Genomic DNA, 16,777 nt, shown 5'->3' with positions numbered 1-16,777 from the left:
CCCATCTGAACATTTCACTTCCAGCATCTTTTCTATTTTTAACTGAAAAAACTTAAAAAAAATATTTACTCATATGCATAAGATAGAACTCCAAATATTGAAGGGAAAAAAAAAACTAAAACAGAGCAGATTCAGAAAGTTAGCAAAAAAAAAAAAACAGAAGGGAGAGGAGATGGACTAGTGCCATTTTTTTGTTATTATTAGCTCAATGGCAAGAGGTTGGAGTCCAGCTTAAAGCTACAAACAGTGAAGTGCTAATTTTAGCCTCCAAAGAGGATAAGGATAAATAGCTTGCTGCCAGTTTGCCATATGGTCCCCTGCCGATCATATTGTGTTCAGAATATTATCACCCCACCTCCACCCTTATGCACACAAACATGCGCACATATACAAACGAACACACAGGGACATGTTTTGCTTCAGTATTTTTTTAAAAGTCTGAACATTATAGAAAAGGTCGAGCAGTTTGTTTTTAGTTTATTCAGTTAAAAATAGAAAAGATGCTGGAAGTGAAATGTTCAGATGGGACAATGAGCAGTCCTGTTTTTTTTTTTTTTTTTAACCATTATGATTGCTTCCAGCTGCAACGTCACATTTGGCTTCTTCGGTAATCTTCTGCAAGTTGGTTTATATTCTTAATTGTAAATATGAACCCTGAATAAAAATGAGCGCCTCTCGACTAGTACACATGCATATGTTCACATGTAAATGCAACACACACTCTCTCACAGCTACTCGCCATTATTCTCTCACTCTCCGCCTCAAATTGAAATAATTCAATTTATAGACACAGTTCCAGACCTCCCTGGCTAAGAGCATTATGCATGGAGCTCCCCCCTCTTTCTGAACAAAAGAAGAAGAGAATTTACCAGCCAGCTCTCCAAACAGCACCAACACAAAGCCAATTTCATGCCAGGAAAACACCAGCAGAAGAGCCATATTTGGTCACAACCTTTCCCCAGTGGATTTTCTTTTTCATTGACATAGGTCGATGCTACTTATATTTTGTATCTGCACTTATTTTATAACCCTCATATAGTCTTGTCTTGCGTAATCATAATCGTCAAACCAGTTTTTTCTTTTAACACTGGAACAGATTCAGTCAAAGATTTGATATTTTAAGTAGACCAAAGGGCCATCTACACAGGAATGTTTTTTTAAGATAAGTTTTAAGTTAAGGTAATGGTTGTTGCTGTTTTTTAATAATTTCAGATTTTTGTCCACATGGAAACATGTTTCAAGAACCCCCAAATTATGTTCTTAAAACAAGACTCCAGCGTGAAGTTTGAAATGCCACACCAATATTGTGTTTTGGCATAGATAGCTAAAATACAACCTTTTGAAAATGATGTTCTTGTTGTGTTCACTTCACCATGTTGTGTCTTCATTCTGCACCCAGCATGCAAGCTTTATATGCATGCTCCATGCCTTGTTTCCTTTGTTTTAAGGTGTATATTTGTGGCACAGTTCCAACGCCAATAGTTACTATAGTGTTTTGAGTTGTTTCCAGTGTTTTTGTGTGGATGCATACATTTTCAGAAGTTGTGTTGTGTTTACAAAGTTTTTTTTAGGAAACTGCAAATAAAAATACAATTTTGGAAAAACTGGAAAAGCCATCTGTTGTAGTTGTCCTGCACATACTTACACCACTTTGCATTATTATGCATGTTAGCGGCATGGAAATATGAAATACCAAGGCCAAAATGTCATGTTGTGAACCCACGCAACCTGGAATGCAGCAAGTTGGAGGCAAAAAGTAGTTTAATGTGTCTTCTGGGATAAAGCTTGACCCAAGGCTGACCCAGACCAAACATGCTGTCCCCAGAGGCCCCCTCCCATTGGTCCCTTTGACATGGATACCTGTTATAGGGATTCAACTGAGAGATAAAGACCTTGCCAAGCTTTTTTTAAGAGTTTAGGGAGGGAGAAAAGAGGAAAGAGAGGGCCAGATAACAAATACCTGTAGATAAACACAGGAGCAGCAGGCTGGGCTGGAGGGCAACATGGGCGTTTACTTTGTGTGTTTGCAGAGCAACACAAAGCTCGCCACTTGTGGTGCACACACTTGTGAACAAACACATTTGGATGTAACCCGATCATCCCTTCTTGCTTCAAGCCAGAGCAATTTAAAGAGGTGAACAGGGACTGATGGCAGAGATTTTCACTTGTGATAACCTTTGGAGAAAAAGCCTGAATGGTGGTGTTAAACACACACACACACACACACACACACACAAAACAGCATATATTCAAATGATACACACTAGCTCCCATGGCAGTCGAGTCTTTGTTCCATTGAGATTCTCTTTAGCAGCAGGGAGGTCATACTCTTACAGGAAGTCACCCCCAGAGAGGGCTGCCTCTTTCAGGAAGTGACTTGGTGGGAATGTGTGGCGAGAGCACCGGCATCTATGGGGGGCATATTACTCCTGTCCACATGGGCCCATGCTCCACAGGAAGTGGGTCGCTGTAAACCCACTCACTTCCTCTTCCTCTGCTTCTGTCCTAAAACGCTTATCAGGGCTGCGTGTGGGTAGGTTGATAGGACCGCTAATCCTCCACATCCATGCAGCACTGCATCCTGTACCTATCAAGGCCATGACAAGTGGAGGTGGGGGGAGAGTAGAGACACAGTGTTCCTTTTCGAGGTGCTGGTTAGGGGGAGTATAATCTCTAATATTTAAGCTTGTAAACTAAACAGGTTTGATCACGTAAGAGGTACATATGAAGGAGTTAAGGAGGGCGTCTTGTGATAAGATAGTTCTTGTTTTTCCTATTGGCTGCTCCCTTTTTCAGGGTTCACCATAGAGAGTGCACATGTTTAGAAAATTTGACAATTGTTTTTATGCCAGATGCCTTTCCTGACTTCACCTGGACTCGAACTTGCAGCCTTAGTTACGAGATTGCAGAACGGACCACCAAGCCCCCAATGGGATGGCTATTTGAATCAAATGTAAATGCAATCATGAGAGCAAAAATACTTTAATATTGTGGGTTTTGGTTCTGACAACATGTTTACCATTCTCTCCCTAACTTCAGCTTCTAAATAATCATATTACACTAAATACTAAAGCTTCTGTTATTCCAAAAATGAAGAAAAACTCATCTGGGTGTTGACATGCTATTATTAGCCCATGACACCACATGTTTGGATTATCTAACGACATTTTTCAGTTTGGCCAGCTCTGATAAGGTAGCAGTGGAAAAAGCTCATTAAAATAATTTATCAGTGTTTGTGTTAATCATACAGTGCGTAAAGTTGTAGAAACACAAATTTGTTTGGACAGAAGCACTAAAATTTAGGAAATATTTTATTTTAATTCCCTTTGGTTAAATTGGTTAATTGTGTAAAATACTACCTTAATTTATAAGAAGGCTCTTAAAAGAAAAGAAGGATAAGTTTGACCTAACTAGTCAGTTATATTTTAATGGTTTCAAATATTTTAATTAATTTATTCTTGTTTTAATTTTGTGCACTGTTTTTTTAATAAAAGGAAAGTCAGATAGGAGGTTTGTCCTTTCTAGAGTGGCCAAAGCTTCGCTGTCTTGTTGTCCCACATTTCTACTGAACGACTTTGGAAAGCCCTTCAGTGCACCAGCTGACTTTTGGAGTGAACCGTTGTGCCATTGTGCTGTTAAGTGCTTTTACCTTTTGTTAAAGTCCTTGTCCTCTCTGCCATCCCCTCCCCCATTACCATTTTCTTCCATAGTCCATTTTCCCCCTCGATCTGTTTTCTGTGTGTTAAGTCTGATGTTCGGTGCTGTAGGTGTCAAAAGCCCTGGGAGAGGCAATGAAACAATCAAGAGCAGGAGTTAAGAATGAACAAGCTGCAAAAGACACATTTCTAGAAAATTTTAACTGGTCTTGTATTTATATTGTTCGCACAAATGCTGCCATATGAACTGAATCTGGCCTTCACAAAAGCAGGAGTGGAAAAAAATCAATAGTAACAGAGAAAAGGTGCTCAACTTGAAAGGGTGAATTCATGCACTTTTCATTTTAGCTTGTGCACTGTTTCTCTTTCTACCTCGTTTTTTTCCTTAGCTGATCTGAAAGCGGAAATACGAGGCAGCCAGTGTGTGTGTACGGAGGCGTACTGCAGTTTAATGTCGTGTTGGTGCCCTGCGCTTGAGGCAGTTTCCAGCGTGTCAGGCAGCCTGTAGTGATGACCCTTTTCGGGAAAATGGCACAGAGAGAGCAGTCACATTTACACTGACATTTTTGCCATCACCTATGGCTATGTCAACAGGCCTGATCCTCCCACCCCCACCTCCATCACCCTCACCCTCATAGCCAACTGTGGATGGACCTCAGCTATAACATACAGAAGCACAAAAAACTTTCCCATAGAGAGAAATACCCCCAGTGCATATGTAATAATAAATATTTCAAGAAATTTGTTTTATAAAGTCAAAGAGGCCAGTTTGCTATTTTCATAGTTCTCTCTTGTAAATTTACAAGTGAATTTACACTGAAAAACAATCATTTTGCAACCAAACATATGGGAAAGCGCAAATTAATATCTAATTATAAACAAGTTAATTGTGTGGCTGTGGCTGAGTGGTTAGAGCAGTCATCCTCCAATGGGAGAGTTGGGGGTTCAATTCCACCAGCAGTCACATGCCAAAGTGTCCCTGGGCAAGACACTGAACCCCTCATTGCCTTTGATGTGTGTCCCATCAGTGTATGAATGTGATAAAGGTCTGATTATTTTCTATAGAGATCTAGTAGAGTGCTGTATGAACAGGTAAATGAGGCACAGATTGTAAGTTTGATTATCTGGATCAGATAGAAAGGTGCTATATAAATACAGTCCATTTACCATAATTACTAACAACAAAATACCCAAGCAGTTTCATCAAAAATTATATAAGAGATGAGGTTTCAACACTTTTAACTATCTCATAAAAATGAAACTGTCTTGTGCGTTTATTAATATTGTTTCTTGGTTTGGGGTAAAAACATTTCATTTGTATGACTTCCTGAACCCTTATTTTAATCAGATTACCACAAATGAAATAATTGAGCCAAACTTGGCTCCAGTTTTCACAACAAGAAGGTTCCAATGTGGTTTAATAACCTTTTTATTTATTTTTTTGTAAATGGCTTACCAGATACTGCCATTATTAGATCTGTCAGTGCAGATCCACAAAACTGTCATCATTCAAATAACGGGTTTTGTTCTTGCAAAGCACTTGTTTTTTTTTTTTTTTGGTTGCTGTAATTACTTCAATGTATTTGATTACAGGAAGCAATTACTTTGCTTTCCCTTTTTATTCTATTTATTCATGTTTTGATGCTTTGGAGTCAGCCAATCCTGAAATTTCAGGCAAAGATCTAAAAGAAGTAGAAACTTTTTGGTAAGGGCAGGAAGAGAAGTCTAGACTAGCCATGTTGTTTTCTTGACAGCACATCATTATCTGCAGAGCAGTTATGGGATTTATTTCAGTTTTTCTCCCTCGTTGGGAATAAATGGGGAACAAAACTGCATTGGTCACAGAGTGTTTCGTACTAAAGTGAAAGTCTGTGTGTTGGTTTAGTATGTTTTTGTTTGTTGTTGAAAAGTTGCCTGATGGAAGAGTTCAGGACACAGAAGCATGTGAGTGAAGAGCGTCTGTTTTGTTGCACTAAAAAATGGGGGGCGGGGAGATGCTTTTGAAAATGTGCCCCTACTTGGGAATTACATTGCAAGGAATGCCTGCATGTTCGGAATATCTGAAGGTGGGCGGAGCCCTCAAAGTCATGCACAGGGAACCCCCTCCACCCAAAGTCCCCTTCCCCCTACACTCCCCTCAGCAAGTCTCAAGCTTATGAATGGTGTGAATACAATAAACGCCACTTTTTCTTTGCTCCCTCCCTCCTGCAAGCCCGTCTTTAACCCTCTGAGGATTTCTGGGAATGTAATGTATGTGTGTTTGTGTGTGAGTGCCAGAAACAAAAAAAAAAAGTGAGATGGAGAGCACTTTAGTGAATGTGTGCGTGTGTGTGCACTTCGTTCATCATGTTTCAAGCTTGTGTGTATGTATGAATTTCTCACCAGCCAATCTGAAATATGTGTGTGTGTCCCATGTGGAAAAGGATAACAGGCCCCTGAGGCTTGGGCCTTTCCTGAGCAGTCAGTCCTGGGTCATGTGAGCTTTCTGGGGTGTGAATCTCTAGGAGTGGCCTATGAAAGATCAGCTTCAGGTCACTTGCACAGTGTGGAAGAAGCTCTTGTGAAAAATAATCTTTAGTCTAACTCACAAGACTTGTCACTACCTCTCCTCTCAAATATTCACAACCTTGCACAAAAAATAATCTAAGAAAAGTTTAGCCATCTGTGAATAACCTCAATTAGCAGCATGACATCTGGTATAACGCTAATATTCATTAAAGCCCTTTTATCATTGCAGCCGTTCTTCTAAGAAAGTCAAATTATTAGAAAACTAAATGTCATAATTCTCCTGCTCTGTGCTTGAAGCGACGTGTCTGACGGGATCGCTGTTCACAGATGAATGACTGGTGAATTTGTGGCTGTAAATTTGCTAGGCAGCAGAAAAATGGCTGACACCTTGTAATGGCATGTGAGATCGTGTACAAGGGGCAGGTAGAACCAGTGAAATCTTATGCCAAGAGATGGTTCATAATCAGATCATAACAGATTAGCCTAGATACTGCATGATAATGTCAGCGTGTGCCTTGAGACAGGAGAGATGCACAGAAGTGATAACGGCAACGACAGGAAGACAATGAAACATGGGAGAGGAAGCTTAAATTGAAAACATAAAGACAGAGGACACTGAAAAATGCCAATCTCTATCTAATGTTTGATTAACTTTAGCCTTCATTGCTTAACAAATCTTTGTTCTAACCCAAAAGTCCAGCAGGCAGAGAAGCAACAATAATGAAGTGGGATGAATGGAATGCAAGAATAAAACAAGACAAAACAAAAACGATGAAATGGCCTCTAAAGCTAAGACAATACACTAGTAAGGATGATTTAAGCTAATATTAACAACCTGGTTTTAATGCATGAAGAAAGCAAGCCAAATTTTTACGTCAGTCCCTTTTTGCTCTTATGTGTGAGTTTGTGTGCAAGTGTGTATTTTTTTTTTTTTTTTTGTATACAGCGTGTGAGGGGACTGATAAAATATTCCTTCCCTTGGTTGGCCCCGGGGCATTTCAACTGCCCCTGGCTCCTTCCAGTCAGTGGCTTGCTCCTAATTGCCACATACACACACACCACTACACACACACAAACCCTCTGTAACTAGAAGCACACGGGGAAAGACAGAGAGTTACAGGCACATACAGACGAATGCACATCTATGCATGCATACACTCTTCACAGACAAACATGCACCCCCACTGCCCTGCATTGATTCAGCCCCCCCACCGCACCCCTTACCCACTATCCCATCCCCCTTTTAGTTCCTCCTCTAACTAGTTGCAAAGACGTTGTCATGGCTGATCATGTGGGCCAGGCCCAGAGCTGTGCCCGTGGCTTTTTCTTGTGTGGAGAGACTGCAGCTAGCTAGGTTAGCTTCCCCATGCTGTGTGTGTGCATGCAGCCCAGGGTTACAGCATGTTGAGGCCCTTAATAAGGCTGGCAGCCTGTGTGTGTGGAGAGATTGCCTGCCTGTTTTATTGAATGGCTAGCTTTCTGCCTGACTTGGTGAATGACTGAAAGTTTGCTTCATGGCAGACTTAACACAACAGCCTGACTGACGCCAAAAGACTAAGTGGCTGAAATGCAAATCCTTTTTTTCTTCTCATTTTCCGTCCGTCCGTCCATCCATCCATCCATCCATCCTCTTTACCCGCTTTTTCCATTTTGGGTCACGGGGATCGCCGGTGCCCATGTCCAGCCATCACTGTACGAGGGGCGGGGTGCACCCTGGACAGATCTCCAGTCCATCACAGGGACACATAGAGACAAATGAGACAAACAACCATTCACTCTCTCACTCACACCTAGGGACAATTTAGAGTTACCAATCAGCCTAATATGCATGTTTTTGGTCTGTGGGAGGAAACTGGAGTACCCGGAGCTAGCCCACGCATACAAAGAGAAAACATGCAAACTCCACCCAGAAAGGCCCCTGGACTGGGATTTGAACTGGCAACCTTCTTGCTGAGAGGCAGCAGCTCTACCAGTTGTGCCACCATGCTGTCCTCTCATTTTTAGAAATTAAATATATTTGAAATATTTTTTGTGCATCTTGATCTAAAATGACCTCACAGGAAAAAATAAAGTTTTATCTCTGTTCTTTTACTTATTAGGCAATTTTAGTAACTTTGAGAGGCTGTATGCACATGTGAAAACATCAGACCCATTTTCATTTGGCACTGTGTCCATACAGCACAATGTTTTTTCACATAGTTTGCAAAAATAGAATACTGGAGAAGACTGTTACCTTTCTTTACATTGTGTTACTTCTCTAGTCTGGATAATGTAATTGAGATGAGTTACAGACACCATTAGAGGAGCCGAAAATAATTACACGAACCTTGTCAGTTTCATGCTAAGGGTATTTTCTTACTGGGCTGCAGGAAAATTTGAAAATATTATAATTTTCACTTGCAGTCTCACTGACTTCTGAGTGTTAGTGACCAAGTGACCGGTGAGCTGTGTGATTGTGTTTTGCATGGCCTATTTTTGTGTGCATGGCTAGTAAAGCTTGTCTTATGGCAAGTGCACAGTGAGGACTGGCCCGACCCAGGTTCTGCCCCGGGTTTTGAGTGTTTGCATTAGGCAGTCTGTCCCAGTTCCATCTCCGTTTTTGGAAGCCAGAGACCTGGGTTTCCATTCGGGCTGGTCTGGTGCTGCAGATTTGACATCAGCAGACTGCTGGCCATTGACTAGTTCACTGGCTCGGGGGTCACATCACAGATGTGTCATACTTCCAACAAATGTTCCTTACCACCATTTCTTTCAGCTACTTACTTCAGGCTAGTTGTGTGATAAAGAGAGCTCTTATTTTTTGTTAGAAAAAAATTACAAAAAAAAAAAATAGCACCAGTGCCATAGACAAACGACGAGGTGCAGTCTTGCTATGATGATCCCACTCCTATTGAGGTGGCACTCTGCTGAAAGCAATCAAAACCAGAGCTGGGGAAGACCGTAGCTGGGTCGAGTGTGGCCGGTCCAGGACAGACCGAGCTTTACAGTGCATGAGGCTTTATTCATTCAACCTTTTTTTATACAGGTTAGTCTCATTGAGCCTAGATGACTCATTTACAAGAGACCTGTTTTTAAACACTGCAGGTAATAATGTCCTGAGAGCGCATGCTGTAGCTGCACTCATGCAGTGACATGTAGGAGGAGAAGTATGAAGGCAGCAGACCAAGAAGTGAGTTAAAGATGAAAATGTACCAATGAGAAAGTCTGTGTGAAGTTAATGATGACTAGTTAACCAGTGAATACAGGGTGCACTGGTGGATACGATATTTACAGCCAGTTATGAAACTTGGCACACCATGATAGACAGCATCCAACATCTGCAGGGTTCTTGTAGGAGCGTTCATGTAAATAATGTCACCATAGCGAATAGAGGGAAGGAAAGTAGTAGTCACAAGGCATTTCCTAGCATTCAAAGTTAGACGGGATCTGTTTCTGAAAAAGAAACCCAGTTTAATTTTTAGTTTCTCTACCAAGTTTTCCATGTGGGGCTTAAAAGAGAGATGCAAATCTATAGAGTCTGCTCATTGTCTGATTGCCCATCTTTACCCACATTGTACCCTTCTCTGCCCTCTTTGCATTCACCTTGACAACCACCCCAACATTTCTTAAATTTAATCTACTGGAGTACACTTTTGAAACAGAATTTGCAGATTTGGATCAGTTTCTTAAAAAATTACTATTTATCATCAGGGTGTGTTTCAACCTGATTTTCCATGTAGGTATTAAAATACAGATGTATTTCTTTAGACTTTACATAAACTGACTAAGATTGGTTTGAGATGCATGCAACCATATTCAGTGACTGTTATGAGAGACGTTTTCTCACACAAATTCTTTGAGCATGTTCAAAATCAAGTGACACAACTGTGGTAACACCATTAAATTTTCCCCAATGTGTTGGGTTGCTGAACACAGCTTCAGTACCTTTTCTTGCCTCGTCCTTCCTCATTTGTGCTCTCTTTCTCCCTTTTTCAGTCTTCCCACTTTCTGGGGTTAAAGAAAAGCAGAAATTAGCCCCAGACCTTGTAGACGTGATTGGTATCAAATTGCACCGAAAATGGAAATGCCAATAAAATTGACCAGACCTTCTACCTCTTTCTTCCCTTCTAGTAAAAGTAAGTGTGCATAGGTCAGACTTAGAAGTTTAAAGAAGGAAAAGAAAGGAAACAAATATGGAGATGTGTTAGTGTTTCCTGTCTGGTTTGAGTTATCAGGCATAAAAATGGAAGCAAGTGAAATGTTACTGAGCTCATATAGATTTTTTAAAATTAATTAATTAATTATTTTTTGTACTTTTGTGATTTATCTTCATGCATTTTCCAATTCCCTCCTCTTCTTTTATTTTCTTCTTATGGAATCTCACTTTTTTCTTGAGCTTGCACACTTTCTCTTTCACTCTCCAAGCTGGTTTTCTGGCCGTTTGCTTCTGTTTTCCCAACTCGCATGGGACGAGCCCCTAGGTTTGTTATTGTAGGCTTTGCTGAACATGAGCCGGTCTTTACAACGGATTGAAAGCATTTGCTTCCAATGAAAATCTGGTCTTAGATTACAGGGCCTCGGCTCACCTCACCCGTCTTTTTCCAGCAGGCAGCTGGGAAGAGACAGAAGGGTGGGTGTATTTTAGCCCTGAAACAGTAGGAAGAAAAAAAACTTCACTCACTTGTTAGGCTCAGGCTGTATTTGTCCCAGACTAATGATGTAACTGAAGCTTGCAATGTGAGCATGTTTTCAGGACAGAGAGAAGCTGAGAAGCTGGTAACTGTATTCACTGTGTACAGTATGTGCTTGTATGAAGCGTTGTTAATGCATTCTTGGATCACTCATTCAATAAAATGATTAGCATCATTTAAAAAATGTTAGGATTTTGCCGTTTTATTTGTTTTACATCCTTAAAAAATAGATATCCATGTGTCTTGGACTGTTGTAATCAACTTTCAGTAAACTGATCATAAATACTCCAATCAGCTGTGTTGCTTCGCCTTTTGGGGATGCTGCATGAACCCCTTGCTTGATCTTCATATTTGCATCATCAATGCACAGTGGGTGGTGCTTGCAACGGAGCTGCAGCATCAATGCAAAGTCTGCTCCTGTTTTATCCCCCTACCCCCACCCACCCTTATTACTGCCACCTCCACTTCCACATGAGGTTCATTAAAACAGCCTCCAATATGTGTGCATATGCATCTCCTTCTTCTAGAGCAGTTGGGAGAGAACAGGAGAGCTGGTCAAGTGTGTTGTTTCATATGGTTTGTCGAGAGTCTGTCCTAATGGTGTATATAATTCAAGTGCCCTCCAGGCATGCTTTCAGGAATTCTTTTGCCTGAGGTAATGGGGAGCAAAGGCCTGGGTTTTAGGCCCTTGATTATTCCATTGATGTGGCAGGCTGGAAAAAAGTCATCTCCAACCGGATTAGCACCAATATCCCCATTAATTATCAATGAATCTGAGCTCACGGTTTAGCAAGGTTCCGGGTGTCGCCCCCTGAAAACTACTGGAGTGTGATCCTGCATCGATGCAGGTATCAACTCTTGCAACAGTGAATAAAGCAAGCAGCTTTAGAAGTGCTTAGTGTGTAATCAATAAATAACAGGATCCAATTCTTGGCTGCTTTGGCGCTTTTTATTTATTTTTTCCTTCTTGCTTTTCATCTTTTCCAGTCAAGAGGGGAGCAGTGGGACATAAGTCAGTAATCTGCTGCTGAAATATCCCACTGTTAGGATGCCACTTGTTTAGTTTGCCTCATGTTTCTTTAATGATTATCATCATCTTTGAGGATGGCTCATATTTGTGAATAATGATAATAACAATTAGGCTTTTCACAGTGACAGATTTGAAGAGCTGTCTTTTCTCTACTGGCACTATATAGAATGCATAGAGTAATTGGGTGGTTTTGAATGAGTTGTTTGAGTTAATTTTGTTGAGCCTGAATGCAAAAAAAGGCCCATGGAGCACTTCGCTTTCACTTTCCCTTTCAGTGCTCAGCTCAAATGCTCCATTTCACTGTTCCCCTCAGGTGAGGTTAAACTGGCCTTAATAGAGTCTTATCGAAGACCTACAGGTTGCTGTAAGCAGCCATGACGCCATTGTTATGAAAATCAGCAAGCTTTGTTCATGCTGTTTGTGCATCTTGACTTCCTTTTTTCCACCTATTTGCCTTTTATTTTCTGCCGCCCCCCTCCTCGCAACCTTGCCTTTTGTGGTGCCGTGTTACTCTTTCCACCTCAGGTAAAATGGCAGAATGCGCTGGGGCGACACTTCAATAACTATTTTCCCCTCAGGATAATAAAGACTAAATCTCTCTGTCATTTTCAATTCTGCGCTGGCTTGGATGGGAGAGTGGGGAAATGCGACCTTACAAGTCCTTTGTGCTCCCCATTTTCACTTTCTTTCTCACAGAAGGATGTGAGCGCTTACTGTGTTTTCAGGGATGAGGGAGGGGGGGGGGGGGGAATGAAAGGCAGGGTTATTTATAAATGTATTAAAAATGGATGCATTTATGAGGTGCTGTTTTCCAGCCATTCTTTGCTTGCCATTGTCATGTTTCTATACCCATCCATCTGTGCATACAAAGCCCTCCAGATTTCCTTCAAAATCAGATTTATTTCTTTTGAACGTGAAGGCACAGCAAATGCAGGAAGTAAACAAAGTCAAAGTCTCATCTCTGCTGTCTCTTCCTGTTTCTTGTCATGTGACAGGTGACGGCCTGGACAACAGTGTGGCTTCACCGAGCACGGGGGATGATGATGACCCGGATAAAGAGAAGAAACACAACAAGAAGAGAGGGATTTTTCCTAAAGTGGCCACCAATATCATGAGAGCATGGCTTTTCCAGCACCTAACAGTGAGTTCAGTCAAGCCATTTTGTTTTCTCACTTTTCCTTTTATATCATGTGTGATCTCTAACACACAACCAAGAGTCCTCTTATCTACCCCTTTCTAGCTCTGCTTTTTTATTTGACACATAGACATTTCCACACTAAAACACACCATCCAAGACTGAAAGGCATTTTGACACATTTTATACACATCACCAAAGTATGTCTAAGCGTGTATGGTGAGTGCTTCAAAGACAGAGGCTTGTGTGATCTTTGAGAGATCTCTGATCATCCTTTGAAACTGAACGAGGCTGAAGCCAAGGAGGGGGACCCCTGGCCTTTTCTGCACATAATTACATCATTCTCATTGGAGATGAATTTGTTGGATTTTAAGAGATGCTGTGGATTTTGCATGTGTCAATCTGCATTATGCAAGCTTACAGAACACCTCTGCTTTGTAACTTGAATCCCACACTCCTTGTTTCTTTGAATTGAGAAAGCTCCTCGGATGAGAAGCGAAATCTCTTCAGTTACAAATAAAGTCCAGTTGTTTTGTTTTTAACCTTTTCTTGGATTTACCATGTCCTGGATGACTGAGAATTTTCATCAGCGTTTTGCAGAAGGTTGTGGTTTGGCCCAAGTTTTCCTCAAATAGCAGAAAATACATCATCTGACAGCATAGTGTTATTATGACATTGGAAGGTTGAACTAAGCGGGATCTGGGTACCATCTTGACACAGTCTATATTGATCCCAGTAGAATCAGTTCTGCAGTCTTGTTGCAAGACATTTAATGACTCAAAGCCACCAAAGTAAGAGGTTAAATGCAATTCAACCATGTTGGGTGGAATATTATTTGACTATTGTTTACAAGGGAGGATTTACAATCAAAGCAGCCTCCTGTTATTTGAATGCAACATTTGTAGTTACTCCATTAAGGAACCACATATGCCACACTGCAGCTCAGTTTTGGTAACTCTTTTGGACTAAAAGGGACAATATTTCCCTCAGTTCACATCAAAGAAGCTAATAAATTGTATGTGCACATTCACTGACTCACAGCAAGTAATTTTCAAATATTATATTATCCGAGCACAAGATACAAGATACAAAAAAGTAAAGCTGCCTTGGAAGAGTTCAAAGTTTAGAGTAAAGCAAATCCAAGAGCCAGAAATAATAATAATTATTTTTGTTCTTTCTTATGGGTTTGTTAAGATTTCCTCTAAGAGCTGTTCCAAGAAAATGTGTTTTTAAAGTACTTTACCAAATCATGCATCAATCACATTCTGCCTGCGTCAGGAGTTTGGGTAGAACATGATACAGTTTGGCTGAATGTTGGTTTGCTTTGCCAACCGGGAGGATGCTGAGGAAGGTCATATATGAATTGGATTATGGATATTGCATGGACTCAACTTTTATCAGTTTGTAGCTAGTTTTTATGTACAGATTTCCCAGTTTTTTCCTCAATATCCAATGCAAGAATGTTCTTACTGTGTGGCGTTTTGGCAAACGTATTTTTGGTATGCCTTTGCCATTAATTTGCATCTCACAAGACTTCCTATACTTTTTACCTTTCTGCTCTTCCCTTTTTATCTGACCTCTACACATATACCCCAAAACCTTCAGGGACACAAAGGAAATGTGTTTGAAACACACACATCCTCTCTGTGGAAACACAACATAGTATACACGTGTGAGACACACATAGTAACACCTCTCTGACATATTGCCTTATGAGTCGGGTTTATGAGGGGCTTCTACACTTATGTTTTAAACAGTTGAATAGATATGTGTTTGGTATGGGTAAAACGACTATTTGATTTTCTAACAGGCAAAAGGACAAAGGAACTAAAGTATGCACTATGGACGTAAAGGAGAGAAAACCCACAGCTTTTATTGTGTTGCGGCTTTTTTCAGTAAAGTGAGAAGTTTATCTGAAAATCATTTCCAATGTGTTTATCATTCTCTGTGAAATGAAACAGAACCTGGAGGAGCAGGACCTTTGTTTACCAAAAATTGTCTTAATTTTGAGAAACACTGGCACCAACAACCTGTCCAGGGTGTACCTCACCCCTCGCACAGTGATTGCTGGACATGGGCACCGGCGAACCCCGTGTCCCAAAATGGAAGAAGTGGGTAAAAGATAATGGATGGACTGACACCAACAGCATAGCCAGTGTCACAAGCATGTCATGCTGTGGTCTCATTTGTTTACAATAATAATTTTTCACTGCCATCATCAATTTAATCACCAAATATCTGTGTTTATAAATGCTATTCATAGATTGTTTGATACAAAGACCTACAGTATCTATTTCACTGGTTGCATGGCACGCCAGCATGACTGGTACCAATATGATCTTAAACAAGTGATCCAGGCTCATTCAATTGGCTTTTTTTATCTGCTCTGTATTGATTTACAAAAGGATGGTAGATGACAGTGTGACCTCTTGGAGTTACACATGATGCCAGATAAGCACATATGAATCCATACATGTACAAATACTGTATATGTAGGTATATGCCATCTTCATGGCAAAGTGCTAATACACTTTATAAATCTGAATGAGTCAGAATGATTTGCTTTTCAGTTTTAATTATGATGAAGTTATCTAATACAGGTGCAGTGACTGAATAAGAAATATAGCAGCAAAATGCATTAGCATTAAAGCAGACGTTGGGATACTGAATTTAATTGTATTGCATGTTAGTCGCCCTCACATCTGGCTCCTCAAGGGAGTTCCCGCTGCAACAAAGCGGCATGGGAAGGTGGGTGGCAAACTGGGGTTATGAGTGCACCAGCAGGGTAAGGTGGCATTAATATGATGGTGCATATAGGTTTCTTGTAGGTTTAAAACATTGCTGTTTTTGTTGTTGTTGTCTTTAGAGTATTAAGATTTCTATAGATTGACAAGTAAAATGACAGGTTTGTGACCGTCAGAGCAGCAGCATTGAATTTGTGATTACGTTTGCAGCTCACTGAGTTTTCTCCAACACACCCAATGAGCTCATATGTTGTCGACAATACTTGTGGGACAAGTTCATCGCAAGAATTTGGCTGTGCTGACTTGGAGCGACGACAAAACATTAGCGTTAACCGCCTGTCACCAATGGCAAAACTATGCAGCTTGCTGCCAGCTTGACATGCAGCTGTAAACTTGGTAGGGTCCCAAAATAAAAGGAGAGGGAGGGCTTTTCATCACATTTTAATGATTGTTTTCTTTTGACCTCTTAAAATAAAGGTCCCAGTTTACTGATCAGCTATTTGGTCAAAGAAATCAGCTTATCTGTTTTTTTCCTAACAAGCAACACATTGGTAATACTCTAAAGAGTGGTAATGACTAAAATTATGGTTACCAAAATTGTCTTAAATGGTGAAAGCAATTCTAAATGTATTACGTAACTGTTATGTTGATACTTACAACCGAATAAAAAAGTCTTGTGATGAGTAAGAAGCTGTCTTATCCTCTTCTACATGCCCATCTCAACTGTACACTTGCAACCCACCCACCACACCTAACCTGCACCCTTCCCTCTACACAAATGGTATTTTCTTGTTTCATTTAACAAGAGATGAGTGCTAAACGAAAGCTCAGGCCTCAAATCCCTACTGCATCCCGCGCTCTGCTCTCCACTCCCCTTTGAAAAGGCAATTTGTGAAATTATGTGATAGAGTAATTAGATGGAATTCACCCCTGCCTGCCTTCTGCACACACAAACCATATTCTCATTTAGACTTGCTTTGACTGATGCAGATGTGTGTGTGTTGCAGGGAAAGGGCAGTGGGTTTGGCATCTGA

The 16,777-nt window shown here is 40.7% G+C and overlaps 1 protein-coding gene across 1 annotated transcript in view; it reads left to right on the top strand.

Annotated features, from left to right (window-relative positions):
• Positions 1–16,777, top strand: part of meis1b (Meis homeobox 1 b) — an 87,482-nt gene that overhangs the window by 26,577 nt on the left and 44,128 nt on the right. The window contains exon 8 of the mRNA XM_037681172.1: positions 12,860–13,005. Within this exon, the coding sequence (XP_037537100.1) occupies positions 12,860–13,005 (146 nt within the window). The remainder of the gene's footprint in view (positions 1–12,859; positions 13,006–16,777) is intronic.

Source organism: Nematolebias whitei, chromosome 1, assembly GCF_014905685.2.
Source record: "Nematolebias whitei isolate Nwh7 chromosome 1, NemWhi1, whole genome shotgun sequence".
NCBI classification, from domain to species: Eukaryota; Metazoa; Chordata; class Actinopteri; order Cyprinodontiformes; family Rivulidae; genus Nematolebias; species Nematolebias whitei.
This window is presented reverse-complemented; position numbering and strand designations above follow the sequence as displayed.